The following is a 26,054-nucleotide window of genomic DNA, read 5'->3' on the forward strand; positions in this document are numbered from 1 at the left end:
AACGGTGAATTCTTCAGTGCTTTGGCTTACAATGACTCTAGTGACATTCCATTTAAAAAATGTTGCAATTATGCTCAGAATATTTTTTCAAACACTCGTACTATCATAAACAGATTCATATATATTTTTGAACTCCTTGGAAATCTCCAAGTGGGGCATTTAATTCTAGACATGTGGGTCAATAACAGCATCTAACCCTAATTACAATTGATTAGTCATTGTCTCATCCACTATAGACCCAAACAGTGATATTCATTTAGCCTCTACATGTATATTCAATCATGCACTAATGAGATCCCTAAGGGAATTTGGCATATGCTTTACTAGTTTGACTTCTGACCTGCTAGCAGCTGTATATTTATACTTTGCATTCAACCATTCAGCTGCATGTTTTTTCAATTATACCTTACCATGTGTATGCTATCAGAGGGTATCATTCAAAATGAAGTACACTTGGAAGACATTAAAATAACTAATTCACATCATTATTCACATACTTTAAAATGTACTTTATGTGTCTTCCTGGACCTGAATTATGATAATTTTGAGGTCACAATCATTTTATCCCCCTTGTTGTAAAAGTGGCCTATTTTCTACATCCCTAAAGACTGCACTATAAGCAGTACATGCTAAGGACAAAGTCATGTTATTTCCAGTCTAAGTCATGGCTTGACTGTTAGGAAGGAAAAGAAAGGAAAGCTTCACTCAACCACAGACCTACCAGACATCCCAGCTTCTATCTGTGCTCCATGTTGCTTGATTACTCTCGCAAGGATTAGCCATTCATGCAGCTCTGACAGAACACAAGGACTGTACAAAAGAGGCTGAAGTTCAGCCAGATATGCTTAAGATCCACATAACCTTGGAATTACACTTTTTTTTCCACACCTTTTACTTTTTTTTTTTTTTCTTTTCCTACATATAGATATGGGTTTGAGGCACTACATTTGGACTAAGTGACTGGCAAAATCCTTCAAACACTTGCCAGTTCCAATTTCTACCAAGTTTGTGTTATATGTAATATTACACCATCAGCTCTCTGGAGCTTTTTCTATTCAATTCTATGAAAAGCTATCAGTAGCAGCTGGATCTGACTTGCAGAGTTGAGCACAAGCTATTGCTATTAAAAAAGAACTATGTTGAAAGTGGAGGATAAGAAATCAATGCAAGTTTGCCCAGCGTTATGTTCATATTAGGGACATAACCTCAGAAAGTAACAAGAGGTTGGTATTTAATCTATTCAGGTATCTTGGAAGATGCCAGCAGGTACCTTTCAGGAAAAAATCTAAAAATCTTAGATTTCTAAATCTAAAGAAAAGGGGTCCAAAACACCTAGAGGTATAGAGAACTGCCAAATATGATTATTATGTTCTGCTTGAAAGATCCCAGAATTGCTGATAGATAATGTGTGTGTCACTTCACCACTTTTTCTTCAGGAGCTCTCTCTTTAGATGGGGAAATGGCCTTGAGAAGTGAAGGAAAGGAAATTCTGTCCTAAAACACAGCGCTTCACAAAGCGCCAAAGGGCATATAATCTTTGCTGTCAAACAGTTAGAAGCTGTGATTCTAGGAAAGAGAAGTATTTATGCATTAAAGCATATATGATCATATTATTTCTTCTTTTTATTTCCTACTATAGCCTACCTGGATTTTACCGTATCAGTAATGGTTAGGTGTCAGACCTACACAATATATAGACTAAAGACCAAATGTACTATCTACAAAGCAATTTCTGCATAAAAGAAACCAAGTTTTGTTGTTGCTCACAGAGTATGACAATTAGTTAGACCAAATGCTAAATTTACAGCTGTCCAGACAATCCTCAATGTAATTCAACCCTTTCCACTTCCAGTAAAAGAAGGGAAAAGAGAACATAGGAATAGTACTAGGAGGGTTGCACAAGCCTGGTCTTCTGCGCAAGTGGTCAGTAGGAGTTGGTTTCTGGCAAGTCTGTCTAAGCCGCTTGCACCCTAACAAGTTACCACAAATTACTGAAAGAGTGATAAACACAACTTAGAAACTCTTGCTCCTGGTATAGGCAAAGGAACAGAAGTCTGCACAGTGGAGCTTCTAAGATCAGCTGCTCGGCAGGCAGTTTGCCATTGCCGAACCTACTTATTAGCAGCATTGGGAGCCTGGGAGAAAGGAAAGGAAAGACAGGCTTGGGAAGGCAGAAGTAGGTGATAGGCAGCAGCAAGTAAGAGGCATGGATTTGTGACCTCAGATGTTGTTTTTTAATGATCTAGGCATGCATGTGCTTTTTGTCACTACAAAACCAGCCTAACTCTCCACAGTGTTGCGCCTAGCATGGGACATAAAGGTAAGATGCAACTGCACACCTAAGTATGGAATTCTCATTTTGTTTTCTTTCTATGACCATTTGCAATAGCTGAACAGATATAAATTCCTACACACACACAGAGAATATGCTAAACATAATAAACCAGATTCTCTGAAATATTCTGCTGAGATTTCCAGGCAAATAATTTACCATCATCACCAACAATCCCCCAAAACAAGACACTATGTTCTTATTAAGTGATTGACTTAATGTAAGTAAACACATAATCCAAAGTTTGGGCCAACACTATTCACTAAAAAAATGCCTCACACTTGTATAGCTACTGCTACTAGTCCCTATGATAAGGCTGAAGCTTGTGCTCCATGTGTAGAAAGAAATGAAGAAGTAAGGAGAAAAATTCAGTTCAAATTGGAAAGTTCCTGATTTTTGTTTATTCAAATTAAATTCTTTAAATTTAACAAATGTTTGAGAAGGACAGGGAGAAAGGGGATAGGGGCAATTAATAAGAGACTTGTTTACTAAATTTATAGCTATCCAAACATTTCATTAGGAGAGTAATATCTGGAAAGCATTATAAAAATACCATTGAGCAAATTAACTTTATAAGATATTATCATCCTTTTTATAAAATATTATAACCCTTTTTATCAATGCTATCCTCCACAGTTTTACTACCTGCAGGAGACTCAAATCCAAAGTTATGACACCATAGACTCAGATAACATGGAGTTCTATTGCTGATATTCTGTATTTAGTGTCCTATTCACATCACAATCCAAGCTTTTTGCACTATAAAATTAGCTGGGGTCAGTCGGTTCAGTATCGGACCAAGTATAGACAAGCAGGCTACTCTATACTCATTTTTCCAAGACAAAAAAAAAAAAGTTTATCCTGGCATTACAGACTAAACTGATTGTTTGTCTTATGCTTGTGCTTCATATGGGGGCACCAGAAAAATGGCCTGGAAGCCAAAATTTTGGAAAAAAAACCCAGATCAATCCTTATTCCAAACATACACAGATGCATTTATTTCCTGATTTCCTTTTTTAAAGAACAACAAAGAGAATTCTAGGAAGCATGAATGTATTTCATATTGAATGAAGTCCAGTACATTTCTGGGAATCCTGGTCAAGTTCTTAACAAACAATTAAGGCATTGGGCACTACAAAGCATGGAAGGGTCATCCAGAGAAATCAGGTAGCTTTAACCCCTCAGAGAGGACTAAAAATAACTGTATAACTGCATGCACTTAATACATCTATCAGGACTGACCCCTGCGTTTTAGACCAGAGTGATAAACTGAAGACAAAATACCGAGTTTGCTGGTTTTTTCTTTAATCTAAGGAGGAAAAAGAAATTAAGAGAGAATCAAATTTTCATCCTATGTGCCTGACTGTTCAGCTAAGATCTCTCTGGGAGTGACGTGAACCATGTTAAAAGGAATCCAAGCCAAAATAGCTTGAGAAAGTCCAGATCTGACAGAAGTGTCTGGACTGTCTTCATTCACTTCTAAAGCAGACCAAACTAAAATTCCACATCGCACACAGCCTCCCGCTCAAGCAATCCTGGAGTTACCTCCAATTCACTCCTACATCTTTAGTTTTGTCTGGAAATTCATCCTGGGTTTCTCTCTTCTATTTGTGTCTATTTGTATACCTTCCTTTAGATGACTGTTCCAAAAATACTGAATAATATATTCCTAATGAAGCTATATCTTATCCTTGGAGCTTAATAGTGTCACCTACGAATTAAGACACATCATTAGCCCAAGGTATAGAGGTCTGCTGAACAGGGCTGATGCTATGGTATCAAGAAATACCCTGGACTGGATATAAAAAAAGTTGAAAAGCAAAAAGTTAATATCACCACTTAGATATGCTGAAGGTATCTGAGGGGAGTTTAAAGCTTTCATCTTTGAGCAATCACCTGGCAAGCCTTTGTAAATACTTCCAACCCACTATCAGACTGTTAATTCCCCTGTTTCAGAATAAGGATATAGCAGTGCTGGGAATGCAGTGTATCATCAATTTGTAAGGCAGGTATGCAATAAAGGAATAAGAACAGTGACCTGGTTGCAGCTTTTGACTGTAATTCCGGGAACGCGACATGGCCTTGGACCACATGATCTATCTGAAAAAGAGGAAAGCAACATTTTTGGGATGATTACATCTTAAAAGTTTGGTCCTGGAAAAGGGTAATGCAGTGTCATAACTTTAAAAACACAAGAGAGCTTCTAAATTACTCATGAGGTGTTAAGTCCTAGTCCTAGTGAAGCCAATGGCAAAACTCCCACTGACATTACTGGATTCAGGATTTGGCTTAAAAACAGTAAGAAAAAACAACCAATACTGCACCGAAAATAGGCAAAATGCTAAGCATGCAGCTCCTCAGTCAGAAGAGGAAGCTGAAAGGATGACTTTTTTCCTGTCCAGCGCTACCTGAGAGCATGTCCTCTGGTCTCACCCATTCTCTTGCATGCATACCTTCATCGGAATTCTACCAGGAGCATCTTCTTGGCCCAAATCCCTGCCATCTTTCTATATCACACTGTTATAATAAAACACAAGGTGTGTTGTCATCCTGATAGATGCTCCATGTGTTCATTGCAAGAAACAAAATGTATACCCTGACAAGCAATTATTGCTATAAAAAAATCAATATAGGCTCTGTCTTATACTAAATTTATAAACCAGTTTGTCCTTTCAACCCAGAGTGGCTACCATTATTCACAAAACAAAGTATCAGGTACTTTTAAGACAATAATTCAGCAGGTTTTCTGGCCTCTTGATAATATCCCATCAGAGGTTACGGTAAAAGCTAAGGAGGCCAAACTAGAGCTACTCAAGAGCACTGAGTATATTTGGCAATACCTATTGGCAGCAAACCACATTAGGTATTTAATTTTTAACAGCATGAGTCTAGTCCTTAACCAGTGTAGGAAAACATATAATGAAGCACACGTCTGAACATAGCAATAGAAATAATGCATGCCTGTTCTTTCTGAGATTTGCATCAAAGACAAAACTCAAACATGTGCATGCATTAAAAACAAAGCTCAGGTCTGAATTTTGGAATCTTGCATAATCTCTTTAGAACATAGGAGCAGCTTATAAATTCAGAATTAAATCTATAAATAAATATCACATATACGTGTGTGATATGAAAGCAGTTTACACAGAAATGTTACAGAAGTTATGAATTTAGATATTTAAATGCCCTTAATTCAAGACATGGCCACATGAGGGTTGCATCTAGAAACCCTTTTCTGCTATTCTTTATTTTACAGTTTGTAATGATGTCATGCCATCCTTTGTTGTGCAATATCTTTCTTCCTATAAATTCTGAAAATCCAGTGCAAAAGCCCATCTGACAGACAAACAAACAAGCTTTTTCAAAACAGGCCAAGTTCTTAATTCTTCATTTGGACTCTATCTGAACCAATTTTCAAAATCCAACAGACTTTTCTGCAGCTGTATCAATAAAAAATTAATTAGAGATTTTTTAAAAGGAAGTGTATCAGTTTTAAGAAGTTCAACAGACTGTTCAAATTTCATGAAAAGAATCCACCTTTGGGCATAGATCGAGCAATGAAAAGAATCCCAAAACATGTCCTTTTTTTTTGTTTTCAGAGAGTTTGAAGTATGAGAAAGCAGGGTCTTAAAAACAACCACAGCTTTAAAATTACAAAGATAATGAATGCAACCTATCCTCCACACTAGTGTGTACATACACTGTTTCCTCCTATGGCTCCCTATGTGTTTTCAGTACACACAACCTCAAGAAAACCACATGAGATATACTCAGAACATTTTAATAAGACAGCTTCCCTAACATATCTAACAGTATTTACAGCTGAGTTTTGCTATGGGTCCTAACAAGATCATACATTTTTTCCAGCAATTTCTTCAATGACTCAGGAACATCTTGCTCTCTGGTACTAGAATGGGAAGGATTTTTAAAATAATCTTTCTGAAATGCCCTAACTGTCATGGTAGATTTTAAGTGTGGTGCCACCTTGAGCCAGCCAACAGAAAACACTGACTTGCTGTATCCTTCTCTAGAGCTTCCTTAAGTGTCTTTACCTGCTTTGGATTAAGCACATACAGACTTCTCCTCTCAAAAGTGTTCTTACAAAGAAATGGACAAGATTTGCCATTTTCCTTTCAAAATGGTGGTATTGAGCAGTAATTTAATTTTACTTCTGATTGTAGCAGTTACCTATAAAATGGGACACTTTTTGATTCCAGCCCCATCTTGACATGAAAAATTTAAAGCACACACATCCCACCTGCTGCAAGAGCGCTTTAGCCATGAGGCTAAGGATGGGTTGGAGACAGGATGGGAAGCAGAGGCTGCAGGAGAGGAAGAGGGATGACTCTCCACTGAAGCTGTGACACTGTACAGAGCAGAATGTCAGATTCACGTGGCCCAGGAGAGAGCACAGGAGGGAACACCAATTCATAGCTCAGCACTTAGGGTGTGTCTGGGCTTCCTGATCCAGGATTATTTCTGTTTCTCATTCAGTGATTGTTCCATATAGAATGTATAAATGCAGACATGCACCAATCTATGCTTCCTGGACATGTGCTCTGATCACTAGGCTTTTAAAATGTGGGTGGTGCTAGGTCTGAGGAAGAGAGCAATTACACCTGCAATTTGCGAAAGGCCAAACCCACCTGTACGTTTGCTGAGCTTACAGAGGATACCCACAGGACTGTGTTTGCCTCCTGTAGTTTCTCAAGAGGAGCTTGGCACCTCATCCCTAAGGGCAGTCAGTATTTCTACAGACTGAGCAGGGAGACACACAGGAACCTTTAGAAGCTTCTAGGGTTAAGCAGCCACTAAGGTCTTGCTGACACTTTTGGACTCAAGCCTAAATACTGTTTTATACATCTAGCCTTTCTTTAAATTTGAGATCAGTGGTTTAGTTCTGACTGCCTCCCTGTAAATAAGAAAATTCATTTTTAGAGAATCCAGTCTGGTTTCAATTTTTATTGATAAATTAAATTAACCTAATACAGTTAGACTCTTTGCACTCAAGGAAAGAATTGAGGTGACAATATATGCAGTATCTATCTAGACAGGATAACATTTTAATATATTACTGTTCTGCCCATACAATACATCTTTCAGTTATGCCCATCAATGAGCACAATTGTTCTATATAAGACAATAAGTATCCTTTATCTCAAAGTCTATCTCAGCCTCCTGCTAAAGTAAAGAATGAATGCCTATTTGCCTGTAAAATAATAATAATCATCACCATGATCATAAAAGGAAGACATGCCCTTAGTGCTCTGCCCCATACATAATTCCCTATCAGTGTGCAAATGAACAGTTTGTAAGAGATGTAACAATCAACGAATTGTTTGTTGCTTTCAGCAGCATGGTATCTCCTATGATCTTATGGAGGTGTTTCAGGCAGAGCTCTGGCTGAATTCACAGTGAAGCTATCCCAAATGACAGCAGGTACGGCAGACCTCCCATCTTGGAGTCTGTGTCTCCAAACACTTACCAGTTTTCCTGTAGCACTTTGACCTCCTTCATTCAACCACAATCCAGGTACCATTGCAGAGAAATAAGGTCCCCAAACACCAGGCACAAAAATGGGTGTTTCACTCACCTGGAAAAGCAAGAAAAAGCTCAAACTACCTGTCAAAGGAGGTACTTCACGACTAATGTTTGGCAGCTATCAGAGTCCAATACTGCAATGATTCCTGCTCCTCCACTGGAGTTACCAACATGAGTAGAGATGTATAGGTAGAGATTTACTCTAAGGAGAGTGTGGAGAAATACATCCCCCATTTGCATCATTTTTAGATGAGATGAAACAGCTGCAGCTACTGATTGCACAATTGCCCCCACTCATTCCCATTTACGGAACAGCTGGGGCTGGCCACGCAGAAAGCAAGAAATTTCAGGAACAGGAGATGTATTTTACAGGAAGAGAGAAACTGCCCTGTTTCTCCAGAAAAACACTTAGAATGAACAGTTGGATACAATACTCTGCTTGACTGTCATCAGAAAACACAGCCAACGTAATCGGCAACTGGTGTTTCCAGAGCACTCATCCTGCATGTCTTCAGAGTTAAGAATCAAGGGGGAATCCTGCTGACCGACAACAGCAAGGTCACCTGAGATCTGCCATCAGCTCCTAAGGCTGGCAATGGAACCCCAAGCTTGAGTGCTCTCACAGCGCTGTCAGGAGAGTTAGGTGCCTTGGGTAGATGCTGCAAACCTGGGCATATGTTAATCAACAGGAAACATTTGCCTGGGTAAACATTAGATTCTGCCCCTTAGCTTAGCTTACACAAACTACTCTTTCCTTTACACCTGTGAACCCTTTCATCAAGGCAGATATCTAAGCACTACCATCCAAAAGCTTGAACAGGACTGTATTCTGCCGCTTGCATACAAATATAACACCCACACACACAGTGATATCCTGCTCCTATGCACTATTTCAGTGGTTAGACCACTCAGGATGTGGGAGACACTGGTTCATTTTCTTTCTCTGCTTCAGAAGATGCGAATTACCAGTTTTTAAGGGTGGAGGGCATTTTCCTTCCTCTTATAAAGCTGTTGCACTTTCAATAGACTAGATAGACTTTCTAGACTTCCTTTCTGGTCCAGAAAGAAAGCATAAGGAGATATGCTATCTAGTCTAGCAAGTAAGGCACAGCACGTGACAGGGAATGGGGCAACGGAACTTGGGTCCAAGCACTGGCTACAAAGACTAGTTATATATTCTGCACTGGCTGAACACATTACTAATTCTTGCAGCGGGGGCTGGAGAAGACAGGTCATCCACTCCCCTGGCAGGCTACTAGTCTTCTCTTTGAAGCATGATTCATGTTTTCACTTTCAGGACCAACAGAGGTATTCAAGGTACGTGCAGCCATGATTTCACCAGGAAAAGAGGACGGCAGCTCAGTCCTACACCATCACATGATGCATGAATGCACTTCCCACTAGTCCATGTTAATGGGAAGGCTAACTCTGCAACTGTTGTCCTCTAGAAGGTGGGAAGTGCTCCAAGAGGAGGAAACATGAGAATTCCCTAACAAAATAAGTCCCTATGTTTGCAATGCTGGAAGAGCAAAAAAGAAAGGTCTTAGTCAAGGAGACAATGTTTTTTTGTATTTAGACCTTGGTCTTCCGTAGTAAAATTCTAGACCCATTAAAGGATGCTTGAGGTTTGCTATTGATTTCAATAAGGCCCAAACCTCATGTCAGGATAGTTTTGAGGAGGAGTAATTAAAAATTCAGGCCTGTTCCTGTTAAACTTGATGCATATTCTCCCTGTATTTAAACAGGCCAAACTTTAAAGACAGTTTTTGCTAGCAACTAGGGAATATGCTCCAAGATGCAGTTTACTGGCATTTGTGCATCACACATGTTTAGTAAATACACCAGCAGGGAGGTTGCTGCACAAACAATAGTCTGCTCAAGCTATAAACTTACATTACAGCTGATTCTTGTCATGAAGTTAAGTAGGAAAACAAAACAACGAAAACTAGTTTCTCAAAATACATCACTACGGTGTCAAGCAATCCTGATTTCTCTTAGGTATGCATCTAACAAATATAAGAATTTTGCTCAGTTCTCCACTCTCAGCTCTAATGCGCTGACTTACTTTTGCTAAAGATGTATGCGTGCACATGTGTCTGTGTGTCTGCGTAAGATTTTGGCTGGCTAAACCCATTAAAGAGCAAGAAGAGCTGCACTGAATTTAAAAAGGCATTTATGACTCCAAGTGGATGAAGCTACGTCAAAAACATTGCAAAGACATTTGGTTTTGTTTTGTTTTCTCTTAAAACTACAAATTAATACAGCTTTGAGTTTTCAACACCTCTATGGGGCAAGCCTTCTTTTACAATTTCAATAACAAAATGAAATGCAACAGAAAGCAAATCCTAAAATAACCTGACTTTTAGAGCAATTCCACGTCACTAACCTTACTGAGAACACAGCATAAGGTCAAAATTCCCAGTTAGTATCTGCTCCGAACTAGTGATGGAAGCATGCCGAGAACACAAACGTCCCATCTCATTCCCATCCTACAGCTGTGCACACAAGGCGTGCCTCTACAGGTGGGAAGGAACATTTAGGGCAGAAGGGGCCTGGGTTTTTGAAGTCTCATCTCAAAATATTTTTGATGCAGCAAACTCTGCAGTATTCTGTACTCTACCGTGATTTCTGAAGGAAGAATCTAGCTACACTAGATGTATCAAACTTAAAATCCATCTGCTGTGTAGTCTGAAGAAACCAATTAGTCTAAGGATATTAAAGGCACAAAGATGCTTTGTGAACACACAGGAAGCTTTAAACATCAAGAAGGACAATAGTTTAAAAAAAAAACAAACCTTTCTTCTGTCATTAGTCCACAATTTACTAAATTGTCCTATATGTCTGATAGCATTCAAAGGTTTGGATTGATTAAAAGACCAAACTCTCCCTGGAGCCAGTACTTCTGGCCTAGTATTTTGGACAACCACAGGAATTTGCCAGGACAGGATATTTCCGTGCTGGCTCTTCTCAAATTACACTGAGACTTTCTGATCATTTTACTACTGAAGTACCGTTTGTATGCATTCCAGCAAACTCTCAACACATAAACAGAGCAAACGAGGCAGTTGCGTATCACCACACTAATGAATATAGCCAGTGGGGTACTAGGCTATCAGTTTTTTTCTGCTGTGGGAACTTTTAACTGGAATAAAGAACGTTGACTATCATGCCGGGCTTCATTGGTACCGCATATGGCATCATCAGATTTCCTATTTCCTCCTTCCACTTAAGGAGTTTAATTCACATTTTGCAGACTCTGGGTTTTGATGCATGTGGAAAGTGAGAAAATTGGGAAATAACAAACTCCCCAAAACAGACACACAATCTTTGAGAAGCAACAGGGTGAACATTCTTCTGTAGATATACGCATAAGAAATAGCGAATGGTTTCCATTTCCCCTCCTTGAAACAATTTGGACGATGCTTAAGTTTTTCAAGCCATGCAGCAGCTGGCATTTGTATTTTCATAATAAAAAGTCCAGATTCTGTTTGAGCATACATACCACCCAATCCCACTAAAACACATGACTAGACATAAGCGTAAGGTTGGAGAAATAGTGCAAAGTTAGCCGCAGAACCCAGAAGATAAGCACAATTTCCAGACTCAGAGCTATTTTTGTTACACTAATACCATGTCCTTTTCATAGCTTTCTATTGCCTTCAGATAGTCTTATGATGATATAGGAGGATCAATGTGGTGTCATTTTTTTTTTTTTCCTTTAATGAGCTTAAGAAAATCCTTAATCTTTTTAGTAGAAAAACAACATCTGTTTTAGATTTATGGGCAACTGATTTTTATTTTTAAAGCAAATAAGAGATGTCATCCTTCTTTGAAAGTTAAAATACGTATTCAAAGGGAGCCTCAGATTTTCTGCCTTCTATTGAACTTAAATTAATCCTGTGACACACTCCTATTGTGAGGCATATTAACGTTTATTATTTTTTACATATAATGAAACTGAAACACAGAGAGGATATCCTCTGCTAGATGTTAGAATGATCTCTGCACAACAATTATTGCAGCAGGAATTTGAAGACAGGAGATGAGAAGAATCTGAACCTATTCACACTTTGAGTCATAAGCCACATCTATAAATATGTCAGTTGAACATATTCACGCGGCGACTATTGCCCTCATCCATGACAATGCTTACTTACAGAAGTATTATACTGGAACAAGCAATTCCACCTCACAGTTATTCTGTCTGTGGATGGGGAAGAATTCTTTTGTGTAGGAAAATGTCACCTTTCCATGTCTACCCAACACAAACACTCCTACTTGCTCAGCCCATCATTTCAGATGAGATGAGCATTAAACAGTTCCAAGATTCCTGCTCATTTGAAGGGAAGAAGAGTTCAACACCTTCTGAAAAGGAGAAAAAGGAGAAAAAGGAGAAAAAGGAGAAAAAGGAGAAAAAAGTTCTATCTGGGAGGATTTAACCTCACTGTGTGCTTTATAAAAGATCATACTAATATGTAAGATATGTAAACATTATAGAGCAATCAGAAACAAATTAAATGTTTAATTCAGTTTAACAATATTCAGCTGTGGTGCAACTGCCAGAAGGCACTTTTTGTTATGAATAGATCATTTGGATGAGTTACAGACCAGATTTCAACCCTGGCGTGTGCTAGGAAAATCAATGTCAAACTATCTAAGATCAGAAGGTATCAGCAGCACATCTGGCAGCCCACAGAAATGAAAAATGTCTTTAAAATATATAATGCTATATAGAACTAAGCTAAAGTATGAAAGGACCTGCTTAAATGGCACTAATATGAGCTCTGTAATGTATTTAATTTACTTTAGCCCTTCCCACTTGCCTCTCCCTCTAGAACAAAAACAGGCAAAAAATCCACCTCTATTGTAGAAGTCTATGTGGAAAAAAGCACTACTTACCGCTTATAGGCTAACTTACAGCTCATGTAAGTGAATCAAAGGAGTCAGTGCCTTTAATCCAAACTAAGTTCAGCTTCCAGGACTGTCTTTTAGTACAAAGAGCAGAACAGAACACAGGCCTTCACAGACAAGAATCACCTAGGCATACAGCCATCCCACATAAAATGAGCAAGTCGCAATGTGAGATTGATTTTACTTAGCTTTGTTTTGCTAGACTTGCCATAATGATCAGGCACATGCTTGTGTTTCCTCCTCAGTTTTATGTAAATGTTACAGTAATCAGAGACAAGATAAAATAAAACAGGCCACACTGGTGAGAGCAGTTTTATGGAAGCATGAGTTTCAGCAGAATTTTCTTCCTTAGTTGACACCATCTGTTGCTGGTAGAGGCTTACAAAAATTCCTTACGATAACAATATTGGAGAATTTGGCTATTACCTGAAAAGTAAATCTTTATATTAACAGGGTATACTGCTATATATCCATCTTCTTCCGTTTTTATTTCCGCTTCCTAATACTGGGCCTCTGCTATCTGGCAGCATTCTAGTACCACTATCAGATTCTCTATTTACTTGCAGTATGCAACAGAGAGAGAAAAATAACATTTCAGTAGAACTATTCTTGACTTACCGTCACTTACACGAAAGCCAAATTAAACCTTCATTCTACTGCCACAACTTTTTTAGAGCAACCATTTGCTAATGAGAAGCTAGGTCAGAAAATTTGTTTGAAAATCACCTCACTTATCAGCTTCTATAGCCAGAAATTCAGAATAACAGCTGCTTTTGTTAGGCTAAGGCAGGTATGAAAAAAGATCTAAGATATTAATGCAGAGTAGGGAAAGAAACAAGGAAAAGCACTGTATCAGTCACCAACTAATAAATGCTCTTTACAGTTATGGGCTTTGATCATTGACAAGTCAAATACTTTCATTAACTTCTCTGCTGACTTTTAACTTCCAAACTCTCTGACTGACTGTGGGTTGAGAATACTGACATTCATTCAATTCAGGGGTTTTACATTGATGCATAAAATCCTGTATTAAGAAAACTGTATAATTTTGCTTCTGATGACAGATGGGTCTCATATAGCTATTCGACCACAACTCTCTGACAAAGAATGAAACAGATTCATAAAAAAAGGAGAGAATTCAAAGGGAAACCCAAGAATGTTTCATTTCTAGGTTTCTGGTTCAAACTTAGGTCATAGTAATAGCTACTGAATGTGTGATTTAATAACAGCACTTTCTGGTGGCATATATTACCTGGGCAGAGTTGGAGCATGCAATTGTATTTTCAGTGAACTGATGCCTACTCTAAAACTGCCATCCTGGCATTATTTCTCAAGCACTAAATGGACTGAAAACTAAGCTTCCCTATAACTCTGGAGGCAATTCCCTAGGTTAAGACTATGGTGAGTACAGTCAACTTGTTAAAATATATTTATTATAAGCAGTAATTATATATTTAACATGTAACAGCATTCAAGCTTTAACCTGATGTAAAATATATTTAAGAAAATAAGTTCTTGTGACACAAGAAATGTACTTCAGAACATAAAGGAAATTAAAATTTATTACTATTCCAATTCCTATAGGTCATATACCACCAGTAATTTATTTGATTATATTTTAAGCCTATGTCCCCTGGCCATCATTGGTTTGCTATGTAGCTGCATAGCTTGTGGTGGCAAGTCACATAGCTCTCTTCCATGTGACAGGTTGGCATCCCATGGGCCATCCTCAGTGAGAGAGTTGCTCTGCAATGATATTAAGACTAGGCCACAAAAATTTTTGCACAGAGCTAACTTTATCCAACTGGAAGCATGCAAGTTACTTGAGCAACAACAACATAGATACAGAGCATGGCCTTCAGGATGCTGCCTGAACACATCCATCCACAGATGATTTTGGTAATCTGTTTACATGCAGTTGAAAAATTCTGGCTTATGTGATGAAATCACTTTCATAAAGGCCTTGCTGAACATAGGCTCCATCATTTGTTGCCATAGCTACACCACAGGTTTGCCAAACCCAGAGACCTGGAAAGTTACTAAACCTTAGAGACTCCCATTTAGTTATGAGAATGGCAACAGAATGAATCAAAGCAAAACAAAATTGTCCAACTATGTCTATTGAGGTTGTGCAACAAAAAAAAAAATATTCAAAGACATCAGGCAATATTTTTGCGGTATAAGATACTGCAAGATAGGATTTCTATGGAGCCAGGCAAGGTTGAAAGAGACAGACAGAAAGGCAGATATCATCCAAACCAGAAAAAATCACGCAAGAGCATCAAAGGGTTCTGGGTACTGCCCAGAGCATAAACTTATGGCCAGAGCGTGGCCTGTAGTGGGAAAGTTGAAACAGAAACATGTATTCAGTATTATTCTTTTGCCCAAGTTGGTTTCTTTTGTGTTGGCTGTAGTAAAGACATGTTTTTCTGTCACCCGGGTCCCCTCATGGCCTTTAGTGCCATGCAAGGTAAGTGTAAAGGGTGACTGCCTGCAGGACTGGAGCTCTGGCAGAGGCATCCGTGCCTATTTAGCTCGTAGGGCCTGAGGCAGTTGGCCTGAGGGGTCTCAGAGGAGAGTTTATGCCCAGAAAATATAACTGAGAGGCTGAGGGAGAAGACAGTGATCCTGCTTATTTACACACCATGATAACATTAAGAACACAGGTCCAGCACATTTCAGTCCAGCAGCTCAGCAAGGTTCCAAGTGCAGTAGACCCACAAAAGACATGTATCACAATATTAAAACAAACACCTTTTTGATTTTGCTGCTTATTCTGCCCTTGGTAATATCACAAATATGTATGACAAAACTTAAAACAATTGCAACCACAGTAACACCCTTAAGTAAAAATTACCAGAATTAGAAACATGCAGAGAGTATGCATCAGAAAGCAGACTGGGATCTGAAATTTCCTATGATGATTTGGAGCTAGTATTCTAGTTCAATCCCTGCTTTAGTTATTTTCCAGACAAAACTTTCAGTACAACCTAAAAGTAGGAGACACAGATGAATTCTTAGGGACTACTGTTAGCTATTAATCCAAATAGTAACCCTTATGAGAAGGGCAGCAAAATGTGAATGACACGCATGCAGAACTATTTCTAATTTTCTAAATTTTCCATAAAACATTAACTGGTCTACAAACTACAGACCAAACAAGGTATGTGATTAATGCCCAGTAAAGAAACCACACTCCCAGGGCAACTTGATTGCCTCATCTCTGAAAATATTTCAGGTGAGTTATGCAACGCGACTATATACTGCACAACCTGGCTTTATACCTAACAAGAATTAATTAGAGGAAAACTGGACTGAGATTATTAAACATTTCCACTGTGAGATTTTCTTATTCAAGGCTAAATAAGGAAAGGTATTTAAAAATTTTTTAAATCTTATGATTTTTAATTAAAGAATTATGATGAATCACAATAATTTTAGTTATTCAACTTGTACGTAATTGATATTTAAGGGTATAAAGAGAAATTCATCTGTGCTTCCAGCCTTGGGAGCCAAAGCCTCAACTTGTACAAACAAGCATATTAACCATCAACTTTCATAGAGATATGTTGATTTATACTGTCTGAAGATCTGGGCTAACACTTGTATTTAGACACTTAAGTAAGTACTCTGATTTTCAAAAAAACCAAAGACCCCCATTTCCCATTGATTTCTGGCTCAGGAACTTAGAACATGAAGCCAGCTGTTTAGGTATCCAAATGTGGACTTGGGCACCTACTCTTAGGAGGTATGTTGGCTCTAGCTTTTTAGTGTCTATAATTAAGAATGCTAGCAAATGTCCATACAGGTGAAACCCATCTCTTCAAACGAGTGACAGTAGATACTTAGATACAGAAGAAGAAGAAGGAAATCTGCTTAATTCTGCATGTTCGTGTTCTTCATTTCCTAAAAGTAGGGAACAAGAGAGTTCTTGAAGACAGCTTCTGCAGTCAGCACTTTGTCTCTAAGAACATCACAGTGGCTCCTTAGGCATGCTTCAAAAACTGAGAACTGGACATGACTTTACTAGGCATGCTCCTCACTCAAGGGGTGACCACATACTCATTTACTGCTTTAAAATTAATCCACCAGCAGAAACTATAAAGCAGTGTTTGGGGGTTTCCCCCCTTACCCAGAAGATCCTGGTTCTTAAAACAGCTAGACACATAAATTAAAATGTTGCTTAAAACTGACAACAACAAAAAAATCAAATTTAGCAAAAAAACCCCGTTTTACTCAGCTGGATTTTATTTTACCTTTTAAAATGCAATAGATTGGGCCCTTGCCAAGAGCAGGGAATGCAAGAGGTCACAGGCTGCACTTGTATAAGCAGCTTTTCTGGAGGTCTGCCACCAGAAGCCAGTTTGAAGTTGCATTTCTGAGAAAACCTTCTGACAGTAGATGCTACGGGGCTTAACTGTAGTTAACTCAGTGTACTCCTTGGCACTGCAACAGACCCCTCTACACAGCGGCCCACTTTTAGACAGCAGCCAGGTCCAGGCTCTTCATCTGAGCTGACTATGGGTATTTTATGCTTTATTTTTCAATACTCTGCATCAGTTTTCAGCCAATGGTATGTAAGGTATTAGTATGTTTTAGGGTACAACCGCATGAATAAATCATTATGGGCAAAACTAGGAGGTCAGTTGCCCAGCAAAACCACCTCTACACATCATCTTTCTGTGGTGTATCATGTGACAGATCCCAGGGACCTCGCACATTCCACAGGAAACCAGGGCCAGGAGTGCTACTGCAGAGTTGCTGACATCGGGCAAATGCACACTATAGATTACTCAGTTAATTTCTTCATCTGCCTGTACTCTTATTACTTGTTCATACAACTGGCTTTTAAAATTATTATTTTTTTTTAATACTTCTTATGAAAGAAGCTTGCAATGATATCAGCCTCCAAATATTAACCAGCAAAGTTGAACAACTGAGATTTGTTTTAAAAAGAATAATATTTTTCACATTATGAAATTCTGCCATTTTCCTGAGGGGAAAATACAGTACTTACCTCTCATACTGTAAACTTTTTACTTCCTCTCTTTGCATTCAAAACTCCAAATTCAAAAGCAGAATATAAAAACAGGAAAAAATGAAAATTATATTGGAAGCAAAATGCTCTTCATTTTCCTTGTCTTACTATTATTGATTTTTAAATGCTGAAATGTTAATAAAATATCACTTCTCTGCCAAAAAATGTATTTTTATAAATCTCCTTTTCAGCTAGGAAAAGATGTTAGTAAAATGAGAGACAGACAGAGAGAGAGAAGAAAATTTCAAGCATGACTCAATCAAATAGGGTGAGTATATATTTTATTTTCACAATATATTGCCTACCTCATCAGAGCAAGGAAACTCAACTGTAAGAAAGTCAAGTTTGGCTCACTGCATTTAGGGCTGCATTAAACCTTTGCAATTAATTTTCTTCTCACGACAGAACGAAAACAGAGTGGGTGCTCCAGTTCAGAAATGACACTGAAATCCCAACAACGTACAATACTTAGCTACCAAACTCTCACAAGGCTACCAGCAATGTCCTTGTAGCTCCCTCCCATTCAAACAAATCTCCTAGATGTACATATGGAGCCTGTCCCTCCATGTACTTTTTGATAAAAGCATGAGACAGCCTATAACCTATATTCTCATTATCTCTCTCTATGCCATCATAAAGGAGTTGTGAGGAGGATTACAGATATCACAAACACATGATCCATGACCCACTGTTTAAAAGCAGATGATGCACCATGGAAAAAAAGTGCAAGGAAGCGTTAGGAGATGCGATGCATCTCTCAGCCACCTCATGCCATCTTTACCCAGGAGCGCTCTGGCCACAAAAGCTGAGAGGGCCACATCTGAACAACATGTTCTTCAAGTCCTGTTTCAAATGTTTCCTGAAATTTCCCTGCTGTTTGCAAAGGATAGGAGCTACAATAGGACATGAGTGTTTGGAAGTTGGCCACTTAACAGCACAAGCTAGAAGAGGAGCATGGCTCAATGGTATCTGTATCAGGAGCATTAAGTAATCATACTACCACGTTACCTGTAGCCACTTTGTGAGACAAGCGATTAGAGAGGAGAAAAATAAAATGGATGTTCTGGAATAGACACAAACTTCTCAGCCTTCTATGAGATCCACAGAGAGCTGGCAGATTTCTGCCAGCCATCTCCTGACAGTTGAGTGGTAACTTTACTGACCCACTGTGAGCAGCAGACTCTCGTATTTGCATTCATGTGAGTAATCTACCCATGAAGCACTAAAAAACTCTGAGTCATATATATGAATCAGGGTCACTAGCTTTACATGTGATGGAAGAGAATGGCAGCTTGGGGTTAGGTAGCTCGACCATCTTGGAAGTTGGATCCCGAGACTCCTGTTATAAAGAGGCAAGTCCTGAACACTGTTCAGGTAAAACTGCAACCAATTAACAGAAAATCTGACCAATAAAATCAATTATTTGAATTGAGCAACAGGCAAACAGACCAAGATGGTAGGAAAGTACTCCTGAGACCAATGGGCTGGGAAGGCTGCTCGTTATCCAACAGATGATCTTCTAAAAAGATATCATAAACTAAAAGGTGTTACAGGGGTAGATGTACTTGTTTTCTTTGTAGAAGAATGATGCTGTTTTCGTTGTAGAAAGAAGAGTTTTATCTGTCAGATGGTTGAGACACTGGACCCCAAAACTGAGAACCATCCCCAGAGAGGGGCTAGAGCAAGCGGATCAAACAGCTTCTGTATCACCACAAGGAAAGGCCAGGAGGGTCTAGAGAGTAGTTTCAGATTAACAGTTAGGTCATTCAGAGTCATGTATGAGATAGGTCTCCAGGAGATCACAACGGGAGTAGAGAGAAGTCTAAGCACAGCATCCACCCATAGAACTGTCCCTGGGTTTGCTCTCCCCAAACAAGAAAAACAATACTGGTGTCCTCACCAGAAAATTTGTACCCCTGTAAGTTTTTACTCCTTGGATATAAGGTTAACCTCCTGTATTTATTCCAGGAAGCAAACTTGGAACTAAGCCTGGGACAACTTGAGAGTTTCAGCTCTGGAAGAATGAATTCATGAGTAATCATTCCAGACTCATTCAATGTTCACCATTTCCATCTGCCTAGATCAGAGATGCAGGAACTTCATAAGTCTTATCAGGGACCCTGACTAAATGCTCAGCTTTAAACTAGATGAATTTTGACTGTTCCAAGCCCGAATGTTCACAAACATTTACTTCTGCCTTTTATGAGTATCCATTAACACTAAGCATATTTTATGTTTTGGCTTGGGAAAGTATACAACAGGCAGGCAGTAGCGTATCATCCTTTTCTTTGTATTCCCAAAGGTCAAGGTTTCTTACATAAATCGGCAAAAAAAAATCTTGAATCTGTTAAATTGTTTTCAAGATCCAAAACAGAAAAAAAAAGGCCCACATTCATGATGGATTCAGAAGCTTTCTGCTAAGCACTTAAGCTCTAGCAGTTCTGTATTGATTTATTTTATTGTTTTATTTAGCGAAATGTCTGGATACAGATATACAGACTAACCTTTTTTTTCTGCTCATATTTACTGTGTCGCCTTCCTTGAAATGAGAACTACAAGTGTTTTGATAAATGGACTGAAAGGTTGTCTGGTTACACCATAGCTTCTACTTGTGTCCTCTGCTGAAATGCTATTATGTACCCTTCTAAAGCAATGCTGCTCCATGACTCACAGCAGTTACTTCTGTGCATCTCATAACAATAGCTCACTGGGGATATAGGGCCTCAAATAAGCTAGAAAAATTTATACCACCCATTTATTTTTACTTCCCTTCCAATGACAGATACTCACTGTCACAAAATGCCAGTTTATGTGAAGATTATAAATCTTCCAGTGCAGACAACTAACTGCAGACCATTTTAAATATGCACTTTATAGCACTACAATTTGCTGCTATGGTAAATTAAATTCTTGAAAGCTCATCACAATATGAACTAACTCTTCTCAATGTTTAAAAAAAGTATAACCAAAAAGTCAAACCAAAGATCCATATAGCCTGCTAACCTGTGTTAACAGTGGCCAGTAACACATGGCTTAGGGAAGAGCATAGGGACAGGGTAAGCATACAATAATTCTTCCCCAGAATGTCCTCCCAAGCCTCCAGTGAGTTGAGGTTCAAGCAAATTTCTGTTCATACTTCCAACCAGCACAAGAGACCAAGTCTTCAAAAGTGACTGTCGGAGATTGCAAACAAAACCCATTTTTCATGAACGTTAGCAATCTCTCAGTAGAAAGCTCCATTTGTGCATTAGAAAAGAAATTTACTATAATGCTGACTTTTAGATCAGTATAAGTCTTCTACAAGAACACTGGAGTTTTTTAAGTGTCTCAGAATTATATCTTTAGCTAACAGCCCTTCAACTTCAGTTCTGGTTCCTAAACAAACACATCTCGGATACCACTTGCAGCACTATCTTATTTTAGGAGACTAGTGAGACTTCATCCCAACCTGAAAGGGTAGGAACTGTGCACATGGAACAGCTGTGTCACAAATACTGGTGGATGCTGCACCTCACTCACCAGATACAAAATCAACTCCACCTCCAAATGATAATTAAGAAAACCCCACCAAGCCTCCCAGCCAAACTCTGCGTAGTCCAAGGCAGGCCCAGTCCTTGTCACTGTGGCCAGAAGACAGCAGTGTGACATGCTGGGCCAGCACAGGAACAGAGGGTCTCCATAAGAGGTTTCTAGCACTGACCTTTTCTCAAAGAGCTGAATTGTGAATCGTAGGAAGATATGACCTATCCGGTCTCTTACCCTTTCCTGGAGATTGTATCCTAAGATCCTGGTCTTCTCTTGAAAAGTATTTTCATAGTTATCTCTAATATGCATGCTAAGTAGTCCAAGTCTTGATAACCCCAATCCAGTCAACTCATTGTATCAGATGTTGACAATCCAGAAGAACTTGGAGCTTAGTAGCTGATGTGACAGAAATTCAAGGCAAGGGTGGGAAAGAAATCTCAGATGTGGCATTTAAACATGAAACTCAAGAGCTTTTGCATGTAGGTATTATTTCTAACCGTATATTTATGGGGGAGAATTATTCTCCAAAACCTGCAGTTCTTACTGCAATAAATGGGAAATATCAAGGAAAACCAAAATCTTTTCAAATGAGTTCTGGTGTATTTATGTACTCTGTATGTCCTTCCCATGTACCTTTAGGCCTTTCTTATTTATTTATTGCATACTACAGTTCATTTTAGAGATTTATTTTCCTTTTTCACCATTAGGTAAGTATTCCTTCTATGTTAGTGAAGGCCATGACCAACAATAGTATCATACTTACAGGTAAAATAAATCTTCTGCAATACCCCTGAGTTACTGGAAGCAGATTTACATTATATGGGATATGCTATCACATACTATTTTAAACATATTTTTAAACATTTGAATAACTAAACGACTAAATCCTGAGAACCTTATTTGGTGTTTATTCAGCCCTTACTTAGTGAGACAAACTCCCAAGGACAGAGTAAACACTGAGAGAGGACCTCAGACCTTCACCCACAGTTATAAACAATGAACTCAGCATAAACTGTGATTCCCAGCTGACACTGGGAGAAAAGCAGCAGCTCCTGCTGCCTCTCCTCGTGAGCTTCTTCTCATTTTGCTTCCAGAATGATTATATGAGAAGAGATGTACTTTCTCCCTAATAAAACTTGCCCCATCTAAGATCTTCCCCCCCCCTACAGCTGGAGCAGCAACAGGAAACTTAGATGAAGAACTACTGATTCGTGAGAAGCTGAATAAAATTGGAATTGGAGAAAAAAAAGCCTTACTAAAGAGGCCTACTACCCAAATACTGATGAAGTTTGCCTGACTGTTGCTGTTAAATAAAAAGATACTTCGAAATACCATTGCATCTGTATCACCTTGGACCATGGCGTCCTTAATACCCAGCATTCACACCTTTCATTAGAAAGATCTCTGTCTGCACAGCTTCAGTTTCATGCTCATACTGCAAGTGGGTAAACTAAGAAAAGGCAACGATCTGACAGAATCATTCAGCAAACCAGCAACACTAAACAAAATCTGGAATTTTGACCCCAAATTCCACACTACTCATTGCAAATATGGCTAATTCCAAAATTTTAAAACTAGTAAGTTGTTTTTCATACAATTATTGTATTCCCTTGAAAATTCTATTTAATTGTTTCAGGGCCCAGGGACAACCTAACTGATGACCAAGGACATCCCTTATCATATCTCATTTCATTTATATATTTTAGTTATTCTTTTACAGTTCAGTAAGAGTTTCTTATAAGAAAAGGAGCACAAGAAGGAGTCCTTTTTGTTCATCATGAGATCTAGACACACAGAGTAAGCAGGCTGTTTAATAAATTCATGCCTACTCACAAAAACAAGATAAACAAGGGATCTGGCCATTCATTATACATAAACATCCTTGTGATCTGAGGGAAACCCCCTACCCAGCTCTCCTCAGAACAGAACAGCCCACGAAGACACTTGGGTTTGCTGAAGACTCTAGGTTTCAGGCTAACACATTCTTCTGGGTCTAGAGAGGAGCAATCAGAATTGGTTAGTTTGCAGCACTGATGAGAGTGTTGTACCTGTCAAATCTGATGTCATCACTTTGAAGGATATAGAAAAGGAAAGATAAAAATCTTCTGTTACAATGAAGGGCCGCTGCTGCTGCTAGACTTTCATGAACAAAAACAAGAATAATGATACATAAAGAACGAATCAAAATTAAGTTGCGTTATCCTGTCCCTTACAACTGAGTGATGCTATGCTATCTTAACATCAAGGAAGGAAGACAATTTTATAACTTTCCTAGCTACAGAATCCAGAATACAATCTCCTTCCTACAACAGAAGAAACAAAAACCCCAAACCCTATTAAAATACACAACTGTTATAGTTCAGAAATAAAGGTGCAAGGTGCTAGCTTCTACTGCTAGATCTACTAACAGGTAACCTTCAATCCAACACTGCTTTAAGTAGAGAGGCTCAAATTAGGCAGCCCAGTATTTCTGGCAGCCAGACCAGATAGATCTTAGTAGTGTCAACATAGGTACGTAAGAAGCTCAGTCTCTCTTGCTCACTCTTTCTAAGGCAAAACATGGGAAAAGGAGTGAGGAACAGGAGAGAAGCCCTCTTAGCAGTCAGACCTGGAGGAAGCCCAACTTAAGCCTTTGTATCCATTGTGCTCACATCAAAAAGAATAGAAAATCCAAGGAAGGAAGAAAACAGATCTCTGGTTTACACATTGTTTATCATACAGTGCAATACACTATTGTCTGTAGTGTGTAAATGCTGTCGGTTTAGAACACGCAAGAACCTTGAAACACACAACGCAAAATTTCCCACTCAGATGTCATATACTCCCAAAGCACTGCATAGCTGAAGTTCATAAAGGTGAAGACATAACAATTAAAAACCTACTAAACTATGAAGTGGCTCAGTCTCCCACCTAATAAAACGGGAATAACACTTCATACTCTCTTACCCCATTCATGCACTGTTGCAAAGAACCCCAAGACCACCAAAGAGAAGACACTGCAGAAAGGCTTAGTATTAGAAATCCAACACCCTAATACATGGCTCTGTGTCACACAGGGTAGTTTGCAGTTAACTGCAGCATGGAAACCACTGCGCCTGTTGGAATTTTCAAAGCAAGCGTTTTCACTGATGTCAGTGAGATGTCTCTAAAATATCAGCCTTCATCTAGACTCCAAGCAGAATATTTTTCAAAGCATTCGCTCTGTCCACATGTATTCTTTGAGTCTTTGAAGTCAAATGATCTGTTCACAAAAGGGAAGGAGAGTTGACTGCAGTTTTCTGGACATGGTACCAAGCATTATCTAGTTTATGTACAACAGAGATTGGACTGCTTTCAGCTACATTCCCCTGAACAGGTTGATTACCAGCAAAGTGATAGGGTGCAAAACTTGGATATCTCTGACAGGCATACACTAAATAGGAACGTCCCGTTCTCCCAGTCACCAAGGCATACCTGAGCTTTGAATTATGTCAGGCCAGGAACAAAGGAATCTTGCTCATAAGAAAAACTTCTAATAACCTATTTACTGAAAAAGCCTCCCTTTCATCTCTTCCAAGCTTTAGGAAAGGCTGGGAGGCAAGCAGAAATAAACATTATACAGACTCACCACTGCTGGCTCTAAAGTAAACTCTCCAACTTCCTATTTACATTTCAAGATCTTAAGCTTTGTGGTTTACTAGTTCTGCAAGTAAGTGCTTTGGGTTTTGGAGGCTGCCTGCACATGATCTCCCACCACTACTGAAGTCTTCCTAGCTTTTATTAATATAATAAGGAGGCCAGAAAAGCAACAATCTTTTATATGCCCTGCTAGCAGAAATATTTTACTTCTCGCCTTCTGAAAACAAAACAAAGCAAACAAAGCACACAATGTCAAATTAATGCCAGCAAAGGGGATATTACAGTTTTGTTTGTTTCTTTTTCAAACCAAGGATGCTAAAACATGGAACGAGACAGTCTCATTAAAAAAGGGTGTGGAGGACTTCTTTGAGGGACAAGTAGAAGGCGGCGGCAATTTTATGGATATATAACCCTACTAAGGCCATAGGCTGAAAAGGCACCTAAATAGACTCTGTGACCTTTTCTTTCCTCAGAAGGCTAAATCTGTGTACACTAAGGACAGGCAACCTGTAACAACAGCCATGAAGTAAATGTGGTTTTCATTTCATGCAGCCCTCCCTGAATGTAAAACGTCTTCATTAGCTGGGAAGTCAGCACTGTGACTGCTGCCAAATGCAATATATAAGCCAGCAGAACTGAACTGAATGAGGACAGAGCAAGGGAGAGGTTCCTGCGATACTAATTTATTTCTCCCATTTAAAAGACACTAGCTCTGTGACTCATATGCAGAACAGGCCTTACAGAAGAGAAGGATATTAAAAGACCAAGAGGGCAGGCCCTTATCAGTTTCATAAAGCTAGCACAGATAATTTCAAAAACTTGTTTAGGCTGCCCTAACTTCAATAGGTTTGCTTTTGTTTTTATTTTTTTTCCTACTGCATTCCTCCCCCTTCTCCCTGCTAGCCTGACCCTCCCAAACCCAGCCCCTTTCCCCTGGTCAGGAGAAGGACAAATTGCTGCCTTTGCTAAACCCTGGGTCATGGCCAGTTGGCACTCAGACACGTTGCCCTGGGCTTCTGGCCCTGTCCCCTCGGAGACCGCACGTTTCACGTCAGGGATGCATGTGCAGGAGTGACTGAAGAGTGCAAG

The 26,054-nt window shown here is 39.0% G+C and overlaps 1 protein-coding gene across 26 annotated transcripts in view; it reads right to left on the reverse strand.

Moving 5' to 3' along the window:
• FGGY (FGGY carbohydrate kinase domain containing) overlaps nucleotides 1–26,054 on the reverse strand; it is a 330,344-nt gene that overhangs the window by 39,263 nt on the left and 265,027 nt on the right. For all 26 annotated transcript variants that reach the window (XM_087730897.1, XM_087730882.1, XM_087730893.1 and 23 more), the window contains 2 exons: nucleotides 7,818–7,925; nucleotides 4,371–4,432 (listed from right to left, as the gene is read on the reverse strand). In XM_087730897.1, the coding sequence (XP_087587023.1) occupies nucleotides 4,371–4,432; nucleotides 7,818–7,925 (170 nt within the window). The remainder of the gene's footprint in view (nucleotides 1–4,370; nucleotides 4,433–7,817; nucleotides 7,926–26,054) is intronic.

Source organism: Nipponia nippon, unplaced genomic scaffold (genome assembly GCF_047370975.1).
Source record: "Nipponia nippon isolate SJK-2023a ecotype South Korea unplaced genomic scaffold, ASM4737097v1 scaffold_5, whole genome shotgun sequence".
In the NCBI taxonomy this organism is placed as follows: Eukaryota; Metazoa; Chordata; class Aves; order Pelecaniformes; family Threskiornithidae; genus Nipponia; species Nipponia nippon.